Here is a 24,440-nt window from a genome sequence, read left to right as displayed (position 1 = left end):
AGCAGCTGACAGCAAGGTCTGGCCAAACTCATTTATCTATTTTGTAACCATGAGAGGCTAATCCTCACGTCAATCCATGTCAGGTGTCTTTATCAGAAGTTGCTTAAAATCAGCCTGCAGATGTATTTTGTCTGTCCTGACATTTAGAAATTACGAGATCCAACATAAAAATCAGAATATCTTCCTTCTCAAGAAAATTTACACGGCTTGGCAACCCCAGGCCCATGGGCATGGCATAGGTGGTCTAACGCTAAGGGCCAGCTGCCCCTCTGGATGGGACATGGCATGCCTTTCTAACTCACCACCCACTTGGCTCACATCCTTCACTTTCAAAGTGATGCTTGGCCTTGCTGGCATTTGAGTTTGTGATTCCCAGTCTATACAGTTTCTGTAGCTTTCCAAGGAAAGATCTTAAGTGTTTGTTATTCTTTCTTATCTCTTTCCCCGAGAGCTTTTAAATACCCAACATTATCATTTCACTTAATTTTTGAACTTTTATCATATTGGTTTAAAAAGAGAAAAATGTGACTGAACATGAATTAGAAATCACACTAATGGAACAATATTTCTCCTCTTAGTTTACTGGAGTACCTTTGCATACCTCATGAATAAGTTGGCATACACTCTGCCTCACACCTTAGGCTAATAAACTCCTCTGGGCCAGTGGATCTTAACCTATGATGTCTTACATCCCAGCAATCATATATATCACATAATCCAGGTCCCACCAAAGTAGGAAAAAAGTTCACATTTTATGAGAAGAATGTGTATGTTTGCAGGAATTTGATTACTATGTCTATAACTTAGAGTAAATTTTAAGAACAGCTTAAAGATCAAAAATTTTGCAACAGTTCTACTGAATGTAATTGTGGTGACCTCTTCTGCCCACTCTAGTGGAATGCCTACCCTTAGTTGAAAATTTCTAGAATTAGGACCAAACTTAGGACAGCACTAAGCACATAATAGCAATGTTAACAAGCAAAAAATGAAACAAGATGATAGGTTTCTTCTAGCTTTCTATGGAATTGCTGCATTTCAGTTTCTTGGTTCACACTAGGATATACAATGTTAGTTCTGAATTGTCATCATTTCTAAACCTTAAGTTCTGTAAGGACAAAGACCAAGTCTGATTTGTTCTCTTCTTGTTTTGAATATCTACTGATAAGTAGCCAATTATTCCAAGTAATGGATTAAAACAATTTAGTATTATCCTATTTCATGATTCTGTGGGTCAGACATTCAGATAGGGCATGGCCAGCATGGTTTATCTCTGCTTCATGATATTGGAAGCCTCAGCTGGGATGACTCAAATAGCTGGGGGCTGCAACAGCTGGACAGCAGCTAGGAATCCTCTCTGCTGACAGCCTTTCTATTTGTCTACTTGGGCCTCCTGCTGGCATGGTAGCTAGCCTTGGCTTTGTCAGGGCTCTATATGCCAGCCTAGGGCTCTAAGAGTGAGTGTTCCAAGAGACTGGAAATGGAAGATGTTAGTCTCTTAAGGCCCAGGTCCAGATATTGTCACAGTATCACTATGTCATATACAGTTGGTCAAAGCAGTCACAGAGCTTCCCTAGATTCAAAGGGAAGGACATAGATCCCACCTCTTGATGAGAGCAGTATTAAATAATTTTTGGACGCCTTGAATCTGACTGATACCATTGTATCCCCAGATCCTAACACAGTATCTGTCATGAAGAAGTTGAAAAACAAGTGAGTGAGTTAGTAGCTTAGCTGTGATTTTGAAGTGCAAGTGCTCTGTATTAGGTCATTCTTGCATTGCCATAAAGAAGCACTGGAGACTGGATAATTTATAAAGAAAAGAGGTTTAATTGGCTCACAGTTCTGTAAGCTTTACAGGAAGCGTGGTGCTGGCATCTGCTCAGCTTCTGGTGATGCCTCAGGATGCTTTCAGTCACGGTAGAATGTGATAGGGGAACAGGCTTGTCACGTGGTGAAAGCAGGAACAAGAAAGAGAGAAGGAGGTGACAAACTCTTAAACAGCCAGATCTCATGAGAACTCACTCACTATTCTGATGACAGCACCAAGAGGTGGTGCTAAACCATTCACAAGAAATCCATCCCTATGATACAATCACCTCTAATCAGGCCCCACCTCCAATACTGGGGATTATAATTCAACTGAGATTCCGGCAGGGACAAACATACAAACTATATATGCTCTTCTCATATTTGCTAATGAAAAACTCATTTTGGTTGCCTAGAACACACAAATGATATTAGGACTTTAAATAATCCAGTTCTCAAATGTAGAACCAGCCTAAAATTAAGACTACAGTTCTCTAAAAAGCAAAAGAACAAAATTCATAAAAGATACAGTGATAACATAAGGATAGCAAAGTGATTATTCTTTTTTAAAATTTGCAATATATTACATCGCTATCACAGCCTGCCAATAACTGACATCATTTATGAGTTTGTGTATGCATCGATAAGTCTGTTTTCAATGAGTTAGCTAATCAAAATTTAGTACCAAGAAAAAAGTGGAATGTAAGGAGCAATATCAGGAAGTCAGCAGGAAGACTGCTGTTAACTGGCTCATTTTGGTATGCATCATTATTCGGTCTCACGAGAAAACCAACGAGAAGCACCATAAAACAAAGTGAAGTACTACAAATGCCTTGAACATGGAATTTTTGGCAAACTCTTTATTTACCTAAGCCTTCATCCTCCTTTACTATACCCTACTCAATAATCGATTCTTGTTACTGATTAGTCATGATACCTGGTGATAGCCATAATTACTCATCATAACTTGTTTAATAAAACATGCTTTCTGCCCTTAGTTGAGCTGGGAATTTATACCATTTGAGATTTTGTGAATGGCAAAACAAATTATTGACCCGAGACTGAGATCAAGGGAAGGCTGCAGGAATATGGTTGTTGCTGCAGAAGCTGCTGATCTTGAATAAAGACTGAGACTTAAGAATAGCCATAATTGACAGATACTAGTTACTGTTTTAAGTATATATTTTATTACAATATTTTACAATATTAGTATTTCCAGAGAAACTGAGGACTTTACGTCCTCAGAAAGAGATACAAGAGATACAAGACTCCTGTGCCATTCTTAATGTGATATAATACCCTACTATAAATTCATTTTTCAAGAATGATGAAGGATAAGCATTCACTCATTCATTCAACAATATTTCTTGAGTGCTCACTCTATGCCAGGAACTGTGCAGATGGAGATAAACAAAAGAAACAGTTTCCTTATTCACAGAGTTTACAGTCTAGTGGCAGAAGTGGTCAAAATATCAAGTAAATACGTAAATAATTAAAATAATTATGAATTGCAGTAAGTCTAGGGATTATGGAACATCAGGTTTCTAAGGGAGCTTGGAGTTCATCAACTCAGGAGTCCAAATTCAGCTGTTTTGATGGGGAAGACAGGTATCCCTGTAAGACAAGAAGCATTCTAGCAAATAAGACAAAGTCATTAAACAATTATAGAAGTGAAACTGACCTGGAAGTTTTCAACAATAATCAAGAAATGGGACTAATTGGCTCAGGTGAGCATGAAGAGCTGCTAAAATTGACACACACAGGAGACTATTGATGACTTGCAAGAAAAATACAAAGCTTATTTACAGCTTAACTATATGCAAACAGTTTCATCCTTTGACACTTGGGGCTATAAATAATTTTCTCTACAATTTAAAATGTGTGTACCAAACAAATTCCAGGGGGGGAAAAAAACTATTAGTCATCAAAAAAAAATCCCATTTAGCACAACGAAAAAAAATCCCCATTAACCACACTTTGGAGCCATTTAAAACAATAGATCCTACAGTTTCTTTCAAGATGATCCGTTTTGGGGGAAGATTAATCATTTCACTCTTTAAATGTATGAACACTATAATGTTTACTTGGTTCATTTCCTCATTCAGTGATAGGTACTGTTCTAGCCTCTGGGATATAGTGGACAAAATCTATTCCCCATACAGTCTAGTGAGGGAGACAAACAATGAAAAAGGTAAATGTCAGGAAGGTATAAATACTGTCAAGTGAGATAAAGGTTAGGGACAGAGAAGGACCATTTTAGACAGAGTGGCCCAGGGACACCTCTCTGAGGAGGTGACACTAGAGCAATAACCTGAATAACATTCATCTGTATACTAAATGATCTTGGTATAAATGTTTCTTGCTACCTGGACCCCTATGCAATAGATTTTCACATAAATTGGAGCCTGCTGTTGACTTTTAGGGGCCAGTTGAATCAAAATTCTGTGACATCATCTGCAATGGAAAAGTAAAACAAACCTTTCTCAAGGAATTACTGCATGTTGTCACTATGTTTTACTGTAAATGGATGGGGCACCTGCCCTCCAAGAATACGTTGAGAAAATTTGAATACTTCAGACAAACCGAATAGGACCTGGAAAGTGAAATCAGTAACAGCCTTAGACCATTTGCTCATACATGACAGAAAAAAAAAAAATACCAGATCTTCCATCAATTAATGTTAACCCTAGAATAAATCAAATATTGAGAAACCACTTACTGATTTGGAATTATTAAAATAAAGATAAGCCAAGCCTATATTTTAAAATAATTGAAAGGAAATATAGTGCTATTACAGTATTCAAGCATTCATAGAATTAACATGTACAGTTTTGTCTGTCTACGAGTAACCCCGGAAGGTCTACAACATAAACATTTGTAATTTCACTGAGGTACAAATTTGAATCCATATGACTTGTGTTTAACTTTTTCATGAATCTGTTTGTTAAAGATCTCTAAGTCTGCTTGCTATTAGCAGACTTTTGTGTGTTTTTAATCTAGGAACATGACAAACATTATACCAAGTACACAACTAGGGGTTGATAAACATACAATGCAACAATTGCTGAATAAATTGAATAGATTAAGGGCTCGGGTAAGCTCTTTATAGAGCACCAACCTCCTTAAATCTACCTTCTTTTCACCTTCCTTTCTAGAGGAAGGCACTGCACATGACCTGCTCACATTCAGAAAAAGAATTCCAATGTGTTTTGGATTGGCCATGGTTACTTGTGATTCTTTTTTTCTTTCCATGTTGCTTTTCCTGAGAAATCTCCTTTGCTTATCACCTCTGATGATGTTCTCCTAATTGGGAAGTAAGGTTGTAGCTACTTGCTAATAAAGCACTTTGATCTTCATGTGAAAGTTGTTACTGAAGATGGGATCTCCTGATTTTCAGACTATATTGTCTAATGCTAAAATTCAGAAAACACATGTTCAAGACACATTTAAAACATTACAAAGTGCAGAAGGTTCCCAGATGTATAGTGCTGACTGTCTCCTGAAATCAGCAGTCAGCACCTAAAGGTACCAAAAAGAAAAAATGTGAGACTTTCACTTCTTTGCAAATGCTCCTGGGCAAAGAAGAATGAAAAATCAGAACACAGATCTTCAAAAGGCTGTTTCAATTGATTATTTATGATACTTTGAAACTCAGATGTTCTGAAATGTCTATCCTACTTACTGCTCCATTAGGATCTAAAGTCAAAAGGCTCAAATCCTTATTACATACTACTCAGTCATACTATTTGCTTATAGTGATTCTCTAACTCGTTCTATCATCTCATTCTGTCCCTGGAAAGGACAAAGTGAATGCAAGTTTGGGAAGAAAGAACAAATGGCATGCTGTAACTCATCTCCACTACATACCCTGCACATAGAAAGTGCTCAGCAGTTGGTAAATTTCTCCAGGTAGCAATAATTCTATAGAAAGCAACATCTTAGTAGGTGATCACTTTATCTTCATTTGTAACCATACTGTTTATTTCTTGACTAAGAAAGATCTGCAATACAGCTCAGGCTCTTTGGAGGCCAGGTCAAGAGATCTCCACCCCTCCACCACTTATGAGCTGTGTTACCTTAAGCAAGATTTTTAACCTCTCTGAGTCTGTTTCTTCATTTTTTAAATGGGCCTAATAGCTGTACCTACTCAGGGTTATGTGGACATTACATGAAATACGATAAGGGAAGTATCTGGCGTAGTACCTGACTCACAGTATAACAAATATTTTATTTATACAACATATATATCTAATAATTATCAGCGTTCATGACAATAGAATTAAAAAGGCCTAGTTCAAAAAGTGATCATTTTACTAGGTAATCTTACTGTAATGGCATCTTTGTGAGGTGACTAGGGAGAGGTCAGTGAAGAAAGATCATTCCAACTTTACATAAAGAGCAAATGGAGCTGAGAGTTAATTCTGTTTCTTAGGAAAAGTCACAATGGTGGTTACTAGAAAGCCAGAGGTAGAACACAGCTGTTGCTAGAACAAGGCCACATTTCTTCCTCTGTGGAGGGAAGAGCAATATATGCCCAGGAGATAGCCAACAAGAAGGATCTGTCCTATATTTAATGACCATCCATTACTTGAAAGGCAGATTCCGAGAAGTGACGAGAGGTTAATGAGGTTAACAAAACCCTATAAGGCTGATTGCAAAGATAAAAAAACACTTGAGTAATGTGTAGAACAAGTGAAAAACAAACCAAAAATTTTAAAGGAAGAACTAACTTCACACTATTCAAGATTTGCAAGGGCTTACAGGACAAATATTTCAGGATTCAAATTCTGGACGAAAATAATCATGTGTCTAAATGAAGCAAACTGGCACTTGCATAGTCTTGAAAATGTGACTGTGTCGTCAGTTTTCTTATTGCTTCAAAACACTTGATCTTTTTCCCATTACTTTGGGGATCTCAGGCATCCAAAGCAAGCCTACTTTTGACAAGCAATTACCAGGGCAGATGGGAAAATAGCCACCCTACCTCAGGGTGAGTGCCCCCATTTTGTTTTACTTGAAACATCACTAGCCATGAGGAAAATAATCCTGCTTAAAAAGCTATCTGCATTTTCAATAGCACCACCTTTCCCAGAGTCCTAGAATGTTGATGGCTAATGCTCCCAGCTGCTTTTAATGTTACCCACTTGGTAGGCATTATTTATTTGGGCTAGTGACCAACTGAGTAGGATTAAATCAGCCTGCCATATTAAAGAAAAAACTAATGAGGAGATTGTATTAGGTTTGCATATGAACATTCACTGCATTTGAATTTTCAGAACATGGAAACAGGTTTATGCTATAACATTGTTTTCACAGTGCTGTACCAGGTTAGATAATATATATCAAAAATAGCATGTGTTATAAGGAAACCCCAAACATATCTGGATATTAGAAGTTCCAAATGCATTTAAATTATAAAATACCAAATGGTAACTAGATGATAATATATAAAGGAATAATGGGGTTAGTGTGCATAAATTAAGCATTTGAGGACTATTCATTTCATCTTCCTGATCACTATAGGTACTGTTTAATTCCATAAGAGAGTCAAGTATCAAACAAAACACTCCTGATGAGAATGTCGTAATGCTCAATCCAGAATGTTGGCTTCTGATAAATAAAGTGTAAGGCATCTGTCACACAAGAATCTCAATGTAGTCACTGAAACCCTTGCCTGAAGCATTGCCATAAGCATAGGTTGCAATAATCTTTGGGTTTATTTTATTTTTATTTTTTGAGACAGAGTTTCACTCTTGTTGCCCAGGCTGGAGTGCAATGGCACAATGTTGGCTCACCACAACCTCTGCCTGCTGGGTTCAAGTGGTTCTCCTGCCTCAGCCTCCTGAGTAGCTGGGATTACAGGCATGTGCCACCATGCCTGGCTAATTTTGTATTTTTAGTAGAGATGGGGTTTCTCCACATTGGTCAGGCTGGTCTCGAACTCCTGACCTCAGATGATCTGCCCACCTCAGCCTCCCATAGTGTTGGGATTACAGGCGTGATACCGCACCCGGCCTGGATCTTACAGCTTCATATTTTAAAATATTTGAGTTGAAATTCTATGAACCTGTCTTGAGCATGTGCTGTGTAAATTAGACACTGGGAAGGACACAGAGAAGAAAATCACACAGTTCTTGCCCTGGAGTGGCTATCCAATAAAAAGACAGACATCTATAACTGTCATCCGAGACCGGTTATGATGTGTGCAATAATACAAGTAAGAGCATTCTATAATGAGAATAATGAGGATGGGGGAGAAATGGACACTTATTATTGGGACAAATAAATTGTACTAAAGCATATTTCCATTTTATAATCTCTGAATTTGAAGACACTGTAGTTCATCTTGTAGTGCAACCACCCCTTGGTCATGCCAGTTTCAACATGACCCCCCAAACTACAGTTGTTGCAAACCCTTTTCCAGAGGTTTATATGGAAGAGTTAAAATTCATGCCTGACAGATTTTATAAGGGTGAGATTGTGAACCAGTGGTTGATTTGCCTGCCTGTATATGGTTTATGCCTCCTGCCTCCCTCTCCAGTTCATATGCCTTAATTGGCTGTGTATGTTATGGCCTTGCTTTTCCTAAAGCAGCAGTTCTCAATGGTTTGTCTTGTTAGAAATGTAAATTCTATGACCCAACACCAGACCTACCAAATCAGAAACTCTGGGGATACAACCCAGCAATCTGTGTTTTAAGAAGCCTTTCCGGTGATTCTTGTGGACAGTTAAGTCTGAGAATCACTGATCTATAAGAGAAAAAGATTATCAGACCGGACTGAGGACCAACACCACAATCCCAAAATTACACTCTAAAGAGAAGCCCCTTTATTCACTTTGTGATGGTAGTAGTAACAGGAACATCACAAACCCTTTGTCCTCACTATTCAGAGGAATTTGCATTCCAGTAGAGACCCCAGTAGCTACAATTGTCAGGGGAATCCTCCAGTCACACATATGCGACAAATTTCTACCCCTTGGAGACTTGAACCAACCGACAATTCAAAGAGGAAATTACAGGGCTTCAAACACTAGTGAGCAAAGAATTCATATAGCCTCTCCAAGCCCAGTCCTTCACAATGCTACCTTTTGACCAGAGCTGTCAGCTGTAGAAAGGACTTCATCTGTTCTTATGGAAAAAACAACCTAACCTGCCCACCTGCTGCTAGATCCCCTGCTGCCTAGGTCCTTGATTTTGAATGTTACCCTTCAAAGCCTGCCTATGCTCATGTTAGCAACAAAAGCAAATCGCTATCACTTTTCTAGCCCCCTGACTCTCCGTTTTCTTTCGAAATACTTTAATCAGAAATACAATGTAGGAAATTGCATCTTCTTTCAACAATTTAGTTTTCAGCCTTGTTTTTCCAACCAACTTTTGTGCTTGAGGTTAATGTTGTTGCCCGAGGTGTTGAATGAATATTGGAGATTTGACATCGAAGACAAAAGACAACAAATAAGGGAAGAGGAGAATGGAACCAAGAGTTGATTGAAGGCTAGGAATAATTTGACTATTCCATGAAAATAGCAAATACAGAATGAATTAGACCTTTTGCATCAGAGCTGTCTAACAAGCAGCTTGTTAGTTAAATAAGGCTCTCAGTAAAATGTATTCTGACTTGCATTTCCCAAGATGCCCTGTTCTTCAGACCAAGCTCCAAACACCTAGAGGATTCAGCATTTAGTTAAAGTGGAGAAGCAATTCCTTTGGGGTTGCTGCTTTAGCAGAGTGACAGCAGGTAGACAGCTTGGCAGCAGCCTGTACTCTCAGGAGAACAGGAAAAAAGACACTTGTGAGGGGTGATATTCCCCATGCATGTTTTTAAGGTCACATTGGATATGCTCATCTAAGTTCAAGTTATCTTGCTCTAACCAACAACAGCAGGGAGAGGTTCTTGTTTTTCAAAGATTCAACCAAGCAAAGCATCCCATCCATGTCTGTGAATCAAAAGCCCCAAGCAAAGACAGCAAGTATGCAATGCCTGCCATTGAGAGTACAGAAGAACATACATATAGACACACCAATCCAACACAAAGGACAGTTACGCTGAGCACATGTGCAGGACCAGCTTCATGACAGTCCAGACAGTAGCTTCTATCATCTTGCTTGAAAGATTCAGAAGAGTTCTATATATTATTCAATCGAAAAGATTTCAGAAAAAGACAGATTTTTAAGGAGCAGAACTCAGGTTGAAGGTAGTTTTGATGTGGCAAAAATTAAGAGCTCAAGTTGCTTCCCCATGGCAGACCAAGTACTGGCCAAGTAGGGCTAATTTCAATGGTGATTTGAGGAAGCCAGGGACTCTCTGGAAGAAGAAACAGGGAGGGCACCGTAATGGGAATAAGAAATATCACAGAAAGCAGGACTGTGGCAGTATCAAAGGCAGGCCCTCACCACACATACCTCACTACTCAGCTAGGATCTAACTTTGGAAAAAAAAAATGAATTATACAGGCTGCCTTAGATAGAAGAAGCATAATCAAAATAGTTTATATAAATGGGGAAGAGGAACTATATTTTAGTGACTGTGGGGAATCAGGAAAAACAAACCAGATACAAGACTACCATCCACAATGCTTAAGAAAATGGAATTTAGAATCTGGGGGTGCACAAAATGGCAGTTGAGCTGAACAAAGTGGCACAATATGCCACACTTCCAAAGAATATATATGAAGGCTTCCTAATGGCCATTTGGAGACGATGTAGCCTGCCTGGGAAAGCAAGTACACTCAAGAGCTTTCTTTTTCAAATGGAGACTTTGCCTAAAGAGTAGATTTTTCCTAAATTTCTGCATGCAGTGTCAGTCAAGATTACTGCAAATTAAAATGAATACTTTAATACTGTCCTGAAGTTTAGACAATTTACACTGACACTGGATGACTGATACTGTTCAAAGATTACAGTAAGTACTAGTAATCCAGGAATAAAAAGACCTAAGAGTTATTCTTGTGAAAAATGGATGACATGGAGTGTGTAAATAATGGGAGCAAATGCAGCAAGATACAGGGAATCTTAGAACATTTAAAGTCTAATACATTACAAAGGGAGTTCAATACTGATAAATGTAGAATAATAAGTTTTATGGGGCTTTATCATATGCTGTAAGTTTGTGTGGATCATAAAATATGAGGAATAAAAAAGTAGGGGAGTTGAAAGACAAGTCTCTGAGCATTATTTGTGAGTGATGAAGAGTGAAATGAATGAAAAGAAGAACAGGTAGACAATGTCTTGAATAATGATGACTTTGATGAGTCGTTATCACACAAATCTGTGTGCTTCATAAAACATGAGGAATATTAAGAAGCAGACGAGTCAAAAGACAAGACTACTCAGAATGAGATACAGAACGAAGAAAGAGAGGAATACAAGGGAAATGCACAGAATAATGATAACTTTTATGAGACTTTCACTCACCAGCTTGGATCCTTCATAAATATAAGCCATATAGAAAATAAAAGAACACAGAAAGAAGAGACAGGTCTGTGTGTGTGTCGTAAAATATGAGAAAATAATGCCAACTAGGCTTGACAAAATAAAAACAAAAATAATTGAGCCTAGTACATCCGTAGAAAGACACAATGTCTACATTAATGGGAGCAAATAAAATGAGTGAGTTTGGAATTGTCTTGCCAATGGGGAATCAGCAAGCACCTAGGTAGGTGTTATTGTTTTAAAGGCCACCTTGTTAACTGGTGGAGGGTTGGCAAGGTAATAACTAACCCCCACCAGACTCCCAATGCAGCTACCAGCATTGGGGGCTTAGGAAACAATGCTTAACTAATTTCTAAATTGTTTGGTATCACTACAGTGTCTTCTAGCCCCCTTGGAACCAATCCCTATGTAATTTGCAGGAGATTTTTCTCAGCTTGTTTCCACTCAATCTATACCTACCTTGTCAAAAGTTGTTCTGTAAAGACATCTAAGAGGTTACTGTATAAAACCAGAGATGTTTTATTTTCATTTCTTGTTACATTGGACTTAGAACCTGGGACCAGATCAGTCAGAATTAGATCAAAATCCAGAATTCAATGACTTCAAGTGTCTTCTCTATTAGAACAAATGGGATTTCAAAATGATACAGAAATTGGAAGAATCAAACATGGCAAAACAAGTGCCAATATGCCATTTGCATGCCACTCAGAACCATTATTTACATAATTCATAAAATGGACAGCTCACTGGAAAGAAAACCACTGATCTATGTCACAGAGCTATGAATGTTGGTCTGAGAGTTCAGAAAATACACAAACACTAATAGCAACAATTACACTAGCTTACCTTTGCATAATACTTAATGGCTTGTAATTTGTGTTAGGGAAGCCCTTACATAGAACAGTATAAACCCTGTTAGTATAACTTATAACCAATTCCTCTGATTGAAACAGAATTTAGTGGTGAGGTTTATTGGCTAAAACATATACAATAAACTTTGGCTGGTAACCACCTGTAGCTTATTCAAAGGTGTTTTTCTTTTTTCAAATGATGTTTGTGGCCATGAGTCTTTACATACTTCCCTTTACTTTCTTATTCTGTTAAAGGAATGTATAATTCCAGGGTAAAATGATTAGGGTTACTCTGAACAGCCATGTTTGTCTGAATAACATGGCCCCCTTAAATCCAAGATTGAGCTGCCCTGGATACCCAGAATCCCACTTGGTTAAAAAAGAAAAAAAAAAAAGTGACATTGATGCCCTAGGAAAAATCACTGACCTTGCTCAACCTTCCTCAACTCTGCCAGCTCCAGCTATAAAATTCATGTCCAAGAGCTCAGGGCTGCCAAGACTAGGATTAAACTCTGGTGAAAAAACTGTCCCTTCCTTCCCAGATAACGGCAGACCAGTGAAAAAAAATCTTTGCTTGGGATTTGTCCCAGGGCACTCTTCTTAACTGCCAGCCTCTTGAAATTTGTTACAGCTTGTCAGCCAGGCTAGGGCTGAAAGTCTTGTACATTTTAGTGGACTATGTCCCTGAAAGAGAGACCCATTTAGGGACGAGTTTGATGGAGTTCCATTTTTTAGTAGGGATGAGACTCATTTGTTTAAAGGGAAAGTGTCTTGAAATATTTTATTTAAATTAGGCAAGAAAAGCAGTGTATCATTGTCAGGGATCACATCTCTTTTGCAGACTTTAACTTAAAGTGTACTCAGCTAAATTTGTTTGGTTGGTTGTCTGGTTGTTTTTCCAGAAAAAGGCACTTTGGCAGTGTGTATCAGGAGGCTTAAAAATATTCATACTATATATGTAAATCCATAGAAAATGCACGCAGCAAACTAATACTGCTGATTACCTCTGATGAGAATGCCAGGAAGCAGTAAAGAGGTGGTCAGCAGGGACTTTAGTCTTACCTTACAATATGTTTATGTATTAACTAATGTAATTAACTTTAATTTTGATAACAGAAAAGTATCCTTCCACAACTAGGACTCTCTCCCCAGGAAATAAGAAATTTAAGGCAGAAAAAAATAAAAAAACAGCAAAATGTCCTAAAATCAGTAGTGGGTTAAGCAAGTTATAGGATACTAATTTAAGGGTATATTGTATAATAACAAAATGATATATTAAGGAATTTCTAAATACATTGGACAATATTAGTAATATGTTTTCAACCTTAAAATATCTGGATTGAGAACCATACCAAGTATGATCCTAATTTTGATGGGTTTAAAAAAAAAAAGAAAAACATCCCCTCCCCAGAAGGTTATTAGTTTTCTATTGGTTCGTGAAATGATTGTTTTCTTTGTTACACTTGACTGTTTTCCAAAGTTTCTACAACTTGACTTCTGGAATCTAGTCTCAACATGCTTTTCTGTTTGCCTTTGGTCTTGTGTTGCAGGCGTGCCTGTGTGATTAGAGGCCAAGTGGTGGCCGTAGATGGAACTCCTCTAGTGGGAGTGAATGTCAGTTTCTTGCACCACAGTGATTATGGGTTTACCATCAGCCGGCAAGATGGAAGGTACGTCAGTATTGTTTCTCATCATTGTAGGGGCCAAATACTGACTTCTGGCCAGGGGTAATACTAGGGCTCAGATGATACAGTCATGGTATGCCCATCTTCAAACTGTATCTCAAAAAGTCATTGGTGATATTTATTTCCTCTGTTTCCTAATTAATTCAAATTGAATTCCTCTTCTAATCCTTTTCAAGTCTTCTTGAAACCCAGGCCATGTGAAAAGTTGTCTATCCTTTATCTAATTCCATCTACAAATGCAACTTCAAAGTTCATTGAGTTTATACAAGTGATAAATAAGGAACCATGGAACACATAGGCTATTTTTCCATAGTAACCCCCAAATATTTCAGAAATGAATGCATCCAAAATATTTCCTCCAAAAATACAGAATTCAACCACATGAATTAAGAAGTTTTTAAAATGTGTCCTCCCTAGGCTGCCTATAACTACTGGCTGCAACTGATGGACAAGCCTGGCCAGCCTACTTAATTACAATGATTTAACCTGAAGCACCAACCACTAGGCTGCTCTCTAAGTGCTTCTCAAGGTTCTCTAAGGTCTGGGAAGTAAGACCTTGAAGTAAAACCTTCTCACCTGGAAAATAATTTGCTCATAACAACATTTTTGTTGCTGTCATTTAAACAGACATTGACTCAGAATATTAAATCAATAGGCCCATGTGTCCAGCGCCAGCTTAAAGGTACCTATTTATGACTCTCAGGAACACTGTAATAATGGCTTTGAGGCACCCTAGTCTCCAGGTGGCTACCCTCAAAATGTCTTACTCATAACAAGCCGCTTCAATAATCACACACCAAAAAAAAAAAAAAAAAAACCTGTTGGCTTGGAGCTTTATCACACTGTGAGAAACTATCTCATTTCAAGAACCTACAATCAAACCTTATTAGTCCTAGCCACATCAGAAATGTTAATTGTTCAACTTGGGCTGTGCTGGATTTATTTTTTCAAGACCCTGTCAAGAAAGTGTTTAGAAAAAATTAGTTTCGGGGTCGGGCGCGGTGGCTCAAGCCTGTAATCCTAGCACTGTGGGAGGCCGAGGCGGGTGGATCACAAGGTCAAGAGATGGAGACCATCCTGGTCAACATGGTGAAACCCCGTCTCTACTAAAAATACAAAAAATTAGCTGGGCATGGTGGCGCGTGCCTGTAATCCCAGCTACTCAGGAGGCTGAGGCAGGAGAATTGCCTGAACCCAGGAGGCGGAGGTTGCGGTGAGCCGAGATCGCGCCATTGCACTCCAGCCTGGGTAACAAGAGCGAAACTCCATCTCAAAAAAAAAAAAAAAAATTAGTTTCAAAAGATAATAACAAAGAGTTTTAGCCTACTTAAGAAAATAAACTGTTCTTAAGGACTTTAGTAAATTATATGAATTACGTATAAATTATATTGCTAATTACTAACTAACCATCTCTATATGATAACAAGCTCAGCAGAACTACTTTGGTAGCACACACATGTATGTACACACATATATGTACATATATGCACACACACATATATATATATATAAAAAACTGTATTTCCTTTCAAATATTCTATCATCGGAGATCTCTATTAATTCAAATGAGTCTTTCTCCCAATTAGATTAAATAATGGAATTTTGGTAGTGAGTGCACTCACCAGTAACTGGTGCTTAAAACTAGCCTCACCCTTGCAGACATCTTCAACCATATGCCATAAATTAAGAAATGGGTTATTTCTTTAAATAGAATATGTCCTTTGAGACATTTGACTTTGACTTCTCATGGAGGCCTGAGAAGCCCTCATTTTCAGCTTTCATACAAAGATTTCGGTGAATTATTTTATATTCACGCAAGATCCTAAAAGCATCTTGATACCTAAAGAGTCTAAAAATTTTTGTTTCCAGTATATAGCAAACATTAAAGAGAGTGATCTTTGCTGTAATTTTTCTGTCTTTAGTTTTAAATGAAATGCCCCAAGATGCTCCTCAGCTAAGCTCACGGTGAGAACTGAGTTTATATAGATAACAGATGCTAGTCAGAATCAGAATCCCCTCTGGCAGTAACTCCCCTCAGGCTCCATAAAGGTGTAAGCATTCAAAATATAGGCCCCAAATGCCAACCAGATTGTTCCACTGTCATTTCTTGGACATAAAGTGACAGTGTGATGAGAGTTTCCATTTATATGTCTCTGCTAGTTGCTACCTCAGTTTGAGAAAGTGCATTTCAAAAGTAGAAAATCATAAGAAAAACAGACCTGAGGTCAAAAGAGTATAGAAAGGCTGAGATTAGCATCTAGATACCTAGTAGACAAAGTGTGGTATGAGAGTTGCTGTTAGGGTCCTCCAGTCCGAGTCTCAAACCCTCCAGTCTGCCACAGTGCTTAGAATTCTCACCAGTGGTATCACTTCTTGGGGTGAAGCTATCAGCTCTCTCAAAGTCCCCGTTGAATGAAATATGTCATGTGGGATGTAGAACTATTTACCCCCATTATCAACTACTTGCAAAAGTAAACTGACAGGATTCCCCAAAGAACCAGGAAAGGTCTGGGTCATGGGACCAAAGTAATTTATTCTAAGCAGAAGGAAGGCAGGTGGTGAAAGACTGAGCCCTTTAAAAGTATGAAGAGCTTAGATACTCACGTAGAGAAGGGCCTACTTAGCAGAAAAGAAAAAAGCCTATTCTAAAGGAAAGGTGAGTGCTTATGAGTATCTACTGTATGTCAGACACTTTCATGAATGTCATTCCTTTTCCATCCTCACAACCATCTGAGATAAATATCATTATCATCCTCCCCATTTGTTGCATGAGAAATCGTATCCAGAGTAACACAGATAATAAGAATAGAGTTCAAGATTTAAACCCAAGTAACCTAGCTCTTTTCTTCTAAGATTTACCACATTCGACTTAGATATATAACCTGTACTCACAAAAGTGTTGAAAGAGAACTATTTGTAAATAGTTCAGGCAACGATAAGCAAAACAAGTGAAGTGACAACATTCTTGGAAGGTTCTTGAGAAGCATTAAAGGTCTCAAGAACTTTGTTCTGAAGATTAGAAGATGAAGAGAGGGTTCCCTTTGATTCTCCTCAAGGCAAAAGTTTGTTCATTTTTGGATACCATAAGGCAGAGAGAGAGAAGCATTTTGCATACTCTTCCATCTACGGATAGGACTGGTTGGACTTATGTATTGACAACAATCTCCAAACAAATAAACCTTCTCCCCTTGGGTCTTTTATATACACTCTCATATGACTTTACAACCTGTTCTTAATGGCCCATACAAAAGGAGGTGATTTGTGGTATGAGAAATCCCAAAGAAGTAATCATTTAGAGAGGTTTCTATTTGGCTTTGGAAATGGTTTAGATGAATCTTTGGCCACAGTTCCACCTTCCACCTCCATGTCAATTAATGAGTCGGCCAGGCAGTGTTTACTGTGCATAACTGCTAGGTGGAAGGTGAGAAGTATATCAGTCAGGGCTTTCCAGGGAAACAGAATGACATAGATATAGATATTGATATGAATGTATTTAGAGAGGGATTTATTCCCAAGAATTTGCTTATACGATTGTGAGGATTGGCAAGTCTGAAATCTGTCAGGCAGGCTAGAAGACTGGAAACTCTCAGGAAAGAGATGCAGTGATCTTAAGGCAGAATTTTTTCCTCCTCACAGAAACAGTTTTGCCCACCCATATTATCAAGGACCATCTCCTTTACTTAAATTCAACTGATTATAGATATTAACCACATCTCCAAAGACCTCCACAGCCATACCTAGATTGGTGTTTCACTAAATAACTCAGAACTATAACCTAGCCAAGTAGAGATATAAAATGAACCACCATAAGATGCCTAGGGGAAGTTCCAAGGAGACCTTAAAAATCAGTATCTGTGGCCAGGCACAGTGGGTCACACCTGTAATTCCAGCACTTAGGGAGTCTGAGGCAAGTGGATTGCCTGAGGTTAGGAGTTTGAGACCAGTCTGGCCCATATGGTCAAACCCCATTTCTACTAAAAATTTAAAAAATTAGCCGGGCATGGTGGCATGTGCCTGTAATCCCAGCTACTTGGGAGGCTGAGACAGGGGAATTGCTTGAACCAGGGAGGTGGAGGTTGCAGTGAGCAGAGATCACGCCACTGCACTCCAGCCTGGGTAACAGAGCGAGACTCCACCTCAAAAAAAATCAGTATCTGCTCATGGAAATAATCAAAAGCTGACCTATAGTTGACCTGAACTACAAAAAAGAAAGAAAACATATGGCAAATTTAGTAGGGCAATGGATCTGATTTGAGAAGAAAGATAACATTTGTTGAGTCCCTACTATATCCTTGAACCTTAAGTCTTTATCTCATTCATTCATTTATAGTAGCCACTAAGAGATAGATTATAGAGGCTTTGTTTTACTAATGAGAAAACTGAGTCTCAGGAAGTTTAAATAACTAGCCCAAAGACACAAAATTCACAGGGCAGAGCTAGGATTCAAACCCAGTTATATATGAAACCAAACCCACATTCTTTCTACATATCAAGATGCCTGCCCTGTCTGTGTACTCTTTCTAGAAGTACAAAATAAAAGTTTTGTTTGTTTGTTTGTTTGTTTGAGACGGAATCTTGCTCTGTCACCAGGCTGGAGTGCAGTGGCTCCTGGGTTCAAGCAATTCTGCTGCCTCAGCCTCCCAAGTAGCTGGGACTACAGGCGCGCACCACCATGCCCAGCTAATTTTTGTAGTTTTCACCATGTTGGCCAGGATGGTCTTGATCTCTTGACCTCGTGATCCACCCACCTCAGCCTCCCAAAGTACTGGGATTACAGGTGTGAGCCACCACACCTGGCCAAATAAAAGTTTTTTTTTTAAAAAGAGAGAAAATAATTTCCAGGCACCTACGTTCTTTTCTGGATAGTTTATTTAGTTTTCATGTTTGTGTTTGTTTTTTGTTTTTAAATAAATAAGCACTTCAATTTTGAGTCAGGAGTCAAGATTTGGGTGAGGCATATAAACTTGCCCAAGGACACATACTTAAATCCACATAGAAGGTGAACTAGAGGAAAGGTTTCTTGACAAGTAGTGTCAGATTTTCCCTACTACACTTGCCTTAAACTGATCCTGTATTATTATGAATTCAGACCCTCTGTCTTAAACCATAAACGGTTTGAGTTTTCATTTTTTAGTTCAAACCTAGATTATTTTCTGTAGCTAATGCAGTTCTTCCAATCCTCTTTTTGGAAACTGCCTTAATATTAAGCTACTTCACTGAAAAAGCAGCAATAAAAAACATGGTATTATCCATCCTTTGTTACTGTTCATTTATCTTTATCTGCAAGATTTCTGCAACAAGACACGATTGGTAATACTATAATAAATATAATAAATGTCATATGAAGAGAGTGGTGAGATGTCCATAATTAAGTCTGATTCCCTATCAGAGCTTTTTATCATTGAAAAAGTGTTTTGCTGAAAGATCTTTTTAATGCAGACAATTGCTTACATCTCTCTCTTGTGGATTTAAGTTGCCTTGAATATTAAGGAACATCATATTGCCCTTTATCCATTTTTAATATAAAAATGATAATAATTTATCATTATCTTACTTTTTTACATAGGATTTTATGCTTTTTCAATGCTCTCAAGTACATCATCTCAAAGAAGTCATTATACTTAAAAGAGAAGTAAGGTAGAACCATCTAGTGCTGAATGCAATGAAATCTGAATCCGTTCAGCTCCAATGCAATAGACTTGTCATAGACCACATCTAGAGATAGACAGAATTACCTTACAGCAGAGGTAGACTTGCTTTGTCATAGATAGAGAAGGACTTGTTGGTGAAGTTGTGCAGGGTTCATTACAGGCTGTCTTACAAAAAGAAACAGAAATCCCTTGTGGAGCAAACCAGAAATCTTAAATCTGGAGTTCAAGTAGACTAGGAGGTCAAAGAGGGTAGTCAAATGTAGAGGGTTCAGGCATAGCTGAGTTTAAAGAAATTTTCCCTAACAATTGTCCTCTGCTGATATCTTTCTCCAAATGCCATCTCAAAGACATTGTCTGGTTTCTGACACTATGTTTGTGACCCTGAACAAGATATTTAACCTTTTGGCTTCTTACTTCTCTTATGTTACATTATGGGATTTTTTTGAAAATGAATAATGCATCATTCTCAAAGATGCTGCTGAATGTTAAATGATCATCTTTCTGTTATCTTTAGCACAAGGGGAACAGCAGTGTCAGAGTTGGCTTTGCAGAAATGCATGTGGTGATTTTGTTTAAGATAGTGTTAAAATTGATTTACAAATTTTGAGGGACTATCAACTAGTGACATGGAATTTCTTCTTAGAAGACTACGAGATAGTAAAAAGAAGCCATCTATGGAATGAACATACTGCTAGAGGGAATTTATAAAATAGACAATATAAGTGGATATAGTTGAGTCTCCCAGAAAAGGAAAGGGTGCTGCAATTAACCCATTTTTTAACTTCAGTTTTTTTTAAATTTTTCATTTGATTGCAACTGCCTTCTGTTTTTTCCTTCTCAGCTTTGACCTTGTAGCCATCGGTGGTATCTCTGTCGTCTTAATCTTCGACCGATCACCTTTCCTGACTGAGAAGAGGACACTCTGGTTGCCTTGGAATCAGTTTATTGTGGTGGAGAAAGTCACCATGCAGAGAGTTGTAGCAGACCCGCCATCCTGTGATATCTCCAACTTTATCAGCCCAAACCCTATTGTGCTTCCTTCACCACTCACATCATTTGGAGGGTCCTGTCCAGAGAGGGGAACTATTGTTCCTGAGCTGCAGGTGGGTATAACAGCCTTTGAATGCATAAAATAATAATATCATGGAGTGGTCAGCAGTGTATAATACCTAAATTCCTTTTCCTATTCTTGTTGCCAGCCTTATAATGTGCTGCCCTGTATTTGTCAAGAGAAGTCTTCAAATGCTTTTCTGGAACTCATTTTTAAGATGATTGGTCAGGGCATTATAACGCTATCTGTGGCCATGGAACAGAGAAAGATATAAGTAGCTTTCATAAGAATTAAACACCAATCTTTGACCTAATAAACACTGTGCTCTAAAGAACAAAGCTGGCTGGCTTATTATTAATAACAGTATAATCCATGAGCTTGGACTGTTTGTGATTCTGAAATTAAAGCACCTTAAGAAATCTATTTTTCTTCTATTGTCTAGTTTGTATCCATTGTCATTTTTCTTAGAAGACGTGACAGCTTCTGTTGTCTAGCTGTGTACAGTAAAGGTAGTTTTCAAGCCTGTGCAGTTTTTTTTTTTTAAAAAAAAAGCTTTGCTTCTGAATGTTCAAGCTTTGTAGTCAGGAGAAGACATTTTTGAACCTTGATATTTTAACATTCCTGCGAATTATTCTGTATTGAGCATTTAATATTGTCTTTTCAATATTAAACCATTCAAACAGCCATAGTACAATTTCCTCACCACATTATAGAAAAATTTTAATGATAATTAAATGTGGAAGCCACCAAAATGGACTCATAGGTCTTACAGATCCAGAAATCAAGAAGTAAATGGATGCTCCAAGATAGAATTGATCGTTCTTTTATCATAACACCACCCACCAACTCTTAGCAGTGCCCAGAGAATACCAATTAGGAAAGGCTCACTCAAAAATACTGCTCTAGAAGAAAAGCAGTCCAAAGAGTTACCCCTTATCTTTTCTATTGCTTTTTGCTTAGAAAGGAAGAAAAAACAAGACAGTGTTTAATGAGTACATTTGATTGGCACACCAATCCCTTCACAGATGTCATTAGGCAGTATGGGTCTTCTGTCAGCACAAGTGTCCAGGTGATCTAGGATTGCATGTTTTCTTAGGAAAATGAACTACTAAGTTGGTGAGTGTTATACTGTCCTTCTCTATTGCACTTCTGTTACCATCTGAGAAGACAGCTGGTGGACAGCTCTGGTACCAAATGGCTAATGTAGAGGAAGAAAAACTGGGCAAAGGTACACAAAAGGGATCGTGTCCTCAGAAACAGGAGAAAGACCAAAAATCCTGGACAATATGAGCTACCGTATGTTTAACAATCAGTTCTGCTATGTGCACAAGTTTGGAAAAGTAAGAGGGGACAAGATTCTGAGGTAAAAATGAATGAGAGCATGAAAATATCTACACTATTCATGTCACCTTAGGTGTATTAAATAGAATGGGCTTTTTCTTCAGATGTCTTTTGAAACATGAAAGTCGTGGAACACACAATTCAGTTTTAGTTACTACCTTTGGTTATTTAACTTTATCTGATAAGCAAACAAGTAATAGCCGTTAATTAAAGAAGCCAAGTGATATTTTTACTCTGAGACCAATGTTTAGTGTAAAATTTGCAGAGGAATTAGTGGGGGTTATTTGCTTCTTAGTCACAAGTGCCACCTTGAAGAAACTTGTTCCCAGCCATCGGTACATCCAGGCACAGAGAAATATGTAAGAAAAATTTGATTAAAAATTTGTCCTCAGGGTCATTTCAAAGCTCCAAGGAAAACAAATTTGATGGCATCAGTAAAGATTAATTCTAGGGAAACTATAATGTTTGTCGTAAAATATCACTTGCTGGGTCTGCTTCTGGAATTCTTCCTCTTAGAGAGCCTAGCCTGAATAAGGATTACAGCAATGGTTTAATGATATATGACTTAACACCAAACAAGATTTTGTGTATGTATATATAAGAAAAAGACCCCTTAGTGGAGCCCATAGTGCTGAATTGCTTGACATTCAGCGGTATGATCTTTTCACTTCCTACTAAGCAGTTTTTTGGAACACGATTGAAAAGCTGAAATTGTTCCTTACACAATCTTTCCTGGCAGAAAAAGAAAAAATAAAAGCAATCCTTAAGGTTGGGTCTTATGTCCATGCAGATTTGGTACAAAATTCAAAACCTGTGATCATACAGTCTCACGAAGATTCAAGAACAAATGCCTTGACATCCTTAGACCTGTTTAAGCTCTCTCCTTTGGCATGTTTCAAAGACAACAAAGCATGCAATATCCTCATCTACCTGTGACCACTGATAAGAGCCTATTTGGCTTCTTTTTTTCTTTCAGGTTGTACAGGAAGAAATCCCCATTCCTTCCAGTTTTGTGAGACTGAGTTACCTGAGCAGTCGCACCCCTGGGTATAAAACCCTGCTTCGGATCCTCCTGACACATTCAACGATTCCTGTAGGGATGATAAAAGTACACCTCACGGTAGCTGTGGAAGGGCGACTCACACAGAAGTGGTTTCCCGCTGCAACTCATCTTGTCTACACATTTTCTTGGAACAAGACGGACATCTATGGACAGAAGGTTTGGGGCCTGGCAGAGGCTTTGGGTATGTTGAACTAATTCTATGTAAATAGCAGTATTGCATGCACAGAACAGAAAATACTTGTTGCATACTAATTTGTATTTGGAATAATTATTGATTTTCTTCTATTTAAAGAATCTAAGGCATTTTTCATTTAAACACTCCCTTGGGGCCAGTTTTGAGTTCCCTTTTGACACATTTTTGCTTCAAAAAGATTTTAGTTCCCCTTTCATGATGGCTGCATACCAGTGCAATCATGCAATATCTGACTTGTAACTGTCTCCAGAGCTGAATGCTGCCTTCTAAATGTGACCTTTGGTGTGGCATTCTATAGGCCATGTTTTTGGATTTGACATTTAATCTGTCATTTCTACTTACAGACTACAAAATTCTAACTTATAGCCATCTCCACTTATTATCTTTTATGTCTAAGATGGTTAGACTTCATTAACTTGTTACTTCTGCAGGTTAAATAAAAAAAAATCATCCTGCCTTCCTCTTCCTTTTGATATTTTGTGATCTCAAGACTTTAAAACCTAGAATCTTATAGATGGCAGGGACCTTAAGAGGTCCTTTGGGCCTATAGTTTTCAGATATTTAATTCTCCAAAACAAATGACATTTTTTTAAAAAATGAGGCAGAGATAGATTTGCCAGTGTTTTATTTTGCCAAGTAAGAATATTTTTATAAGGACTCACTATAATATACTATTCCTACCACTACCATAATTTAATAAATGAGGGATACCTTAATATCAGAAAAAGAAAAAGTAGTCTAAGAAATGATGGTAAGCAATAGAATCCTGACATTCAGAGAGAGACTAACACTAAACTTATTATTTCTCTCACTCTGTAGAAAACAGAGAAAACTTCCTAAGGAACTTGATACAGGTCTGTAGACCTGCAGTTAGGGATCCATTGATCCTTGTACCTTCAGGCAGTAGCTCATGTAAATCACCTTTGGACAGATGAGAAGAAGATTTTAAAGCTCTCCAAAAGAAACAGACATCCTCCCTTGGAAGTGTCTATCATGGTCATTCCCATAGAGCTGACCTATATTTCTTAGACTACATTATGTCAATTTTTTTCTTCCCAGAGTAAGAGAGGGAGAGAGAGGGAGAGAGAGAGGAGAGAGAGAGAGAGAGAGAGAGGGAGAAACTGATGACTCTTCTCTGCATAAGAGACCCTCATATATTTAAATAATTAACTCATCTATCTATCTGTGTTGAACTTTACTGGAATGCAAGGAACATGGACAGGTTCATATTTCCTCAATAAATGGGAAATTATTGCAAAGACATACAAGAAAATAAGAAAGTACAAGAAATCCCATCAGTAACCTCACAAGCTGTCCTCAAAATCTATGGCCTTGTTCAGGATGCATTGCATTTCTAGAAGGTCAGCAT

General features: G+C 38.0%; 1 protein-coding gene across 1 annotated transcript in view; it reads left to right on the top strand.

Annotated features, from left to right (window-relative positions):
- TENM1 (teneurin transmembrane protein 1) overlaps positions 1–24,440 on the top strand; it is a 355,471-nt gene that overhangs the window by 191,784 nt on the left and 139,247 nt on the right. The window contains exons 14-16 of the mRNA XM_017497555.2: positions 13,638–13,757; positions 20,265–20,526; positions 22,792–23,059. Of these exons, the coding sequence (XP_017353044.2) occupies positions 13,638–13,757; positions 20,265–20,526; positions 22,792–23,059 (650 nt within the window). The remainder of the gene's footprint in view (positions 1–13,637; positions 13,758–20,264; positions 20,527–22,791; positions 23,060–24,440) is intronic.

Source organism: Cebus imitator, unplaced genomic scaffold (genome assembly GCF_001604975.1).
Source record: "Cebus imitator isolate Cc_AM_T3 unplaced genomic scaffold, Cebus_imitator-1.0 Scaffold232, whole genome shotgun sequence".
Lineage (NCBI taxonomy): Eukaryota > Metazoa > Chordata > Mammalia > Primates > Cebidae > Cebus > Cebus imitator.
The sequence above is the reverse complement of the archived record's forward strand: the minus strand, read 5'-3'. Positions and strand labels throughout refer to the sequence as shown.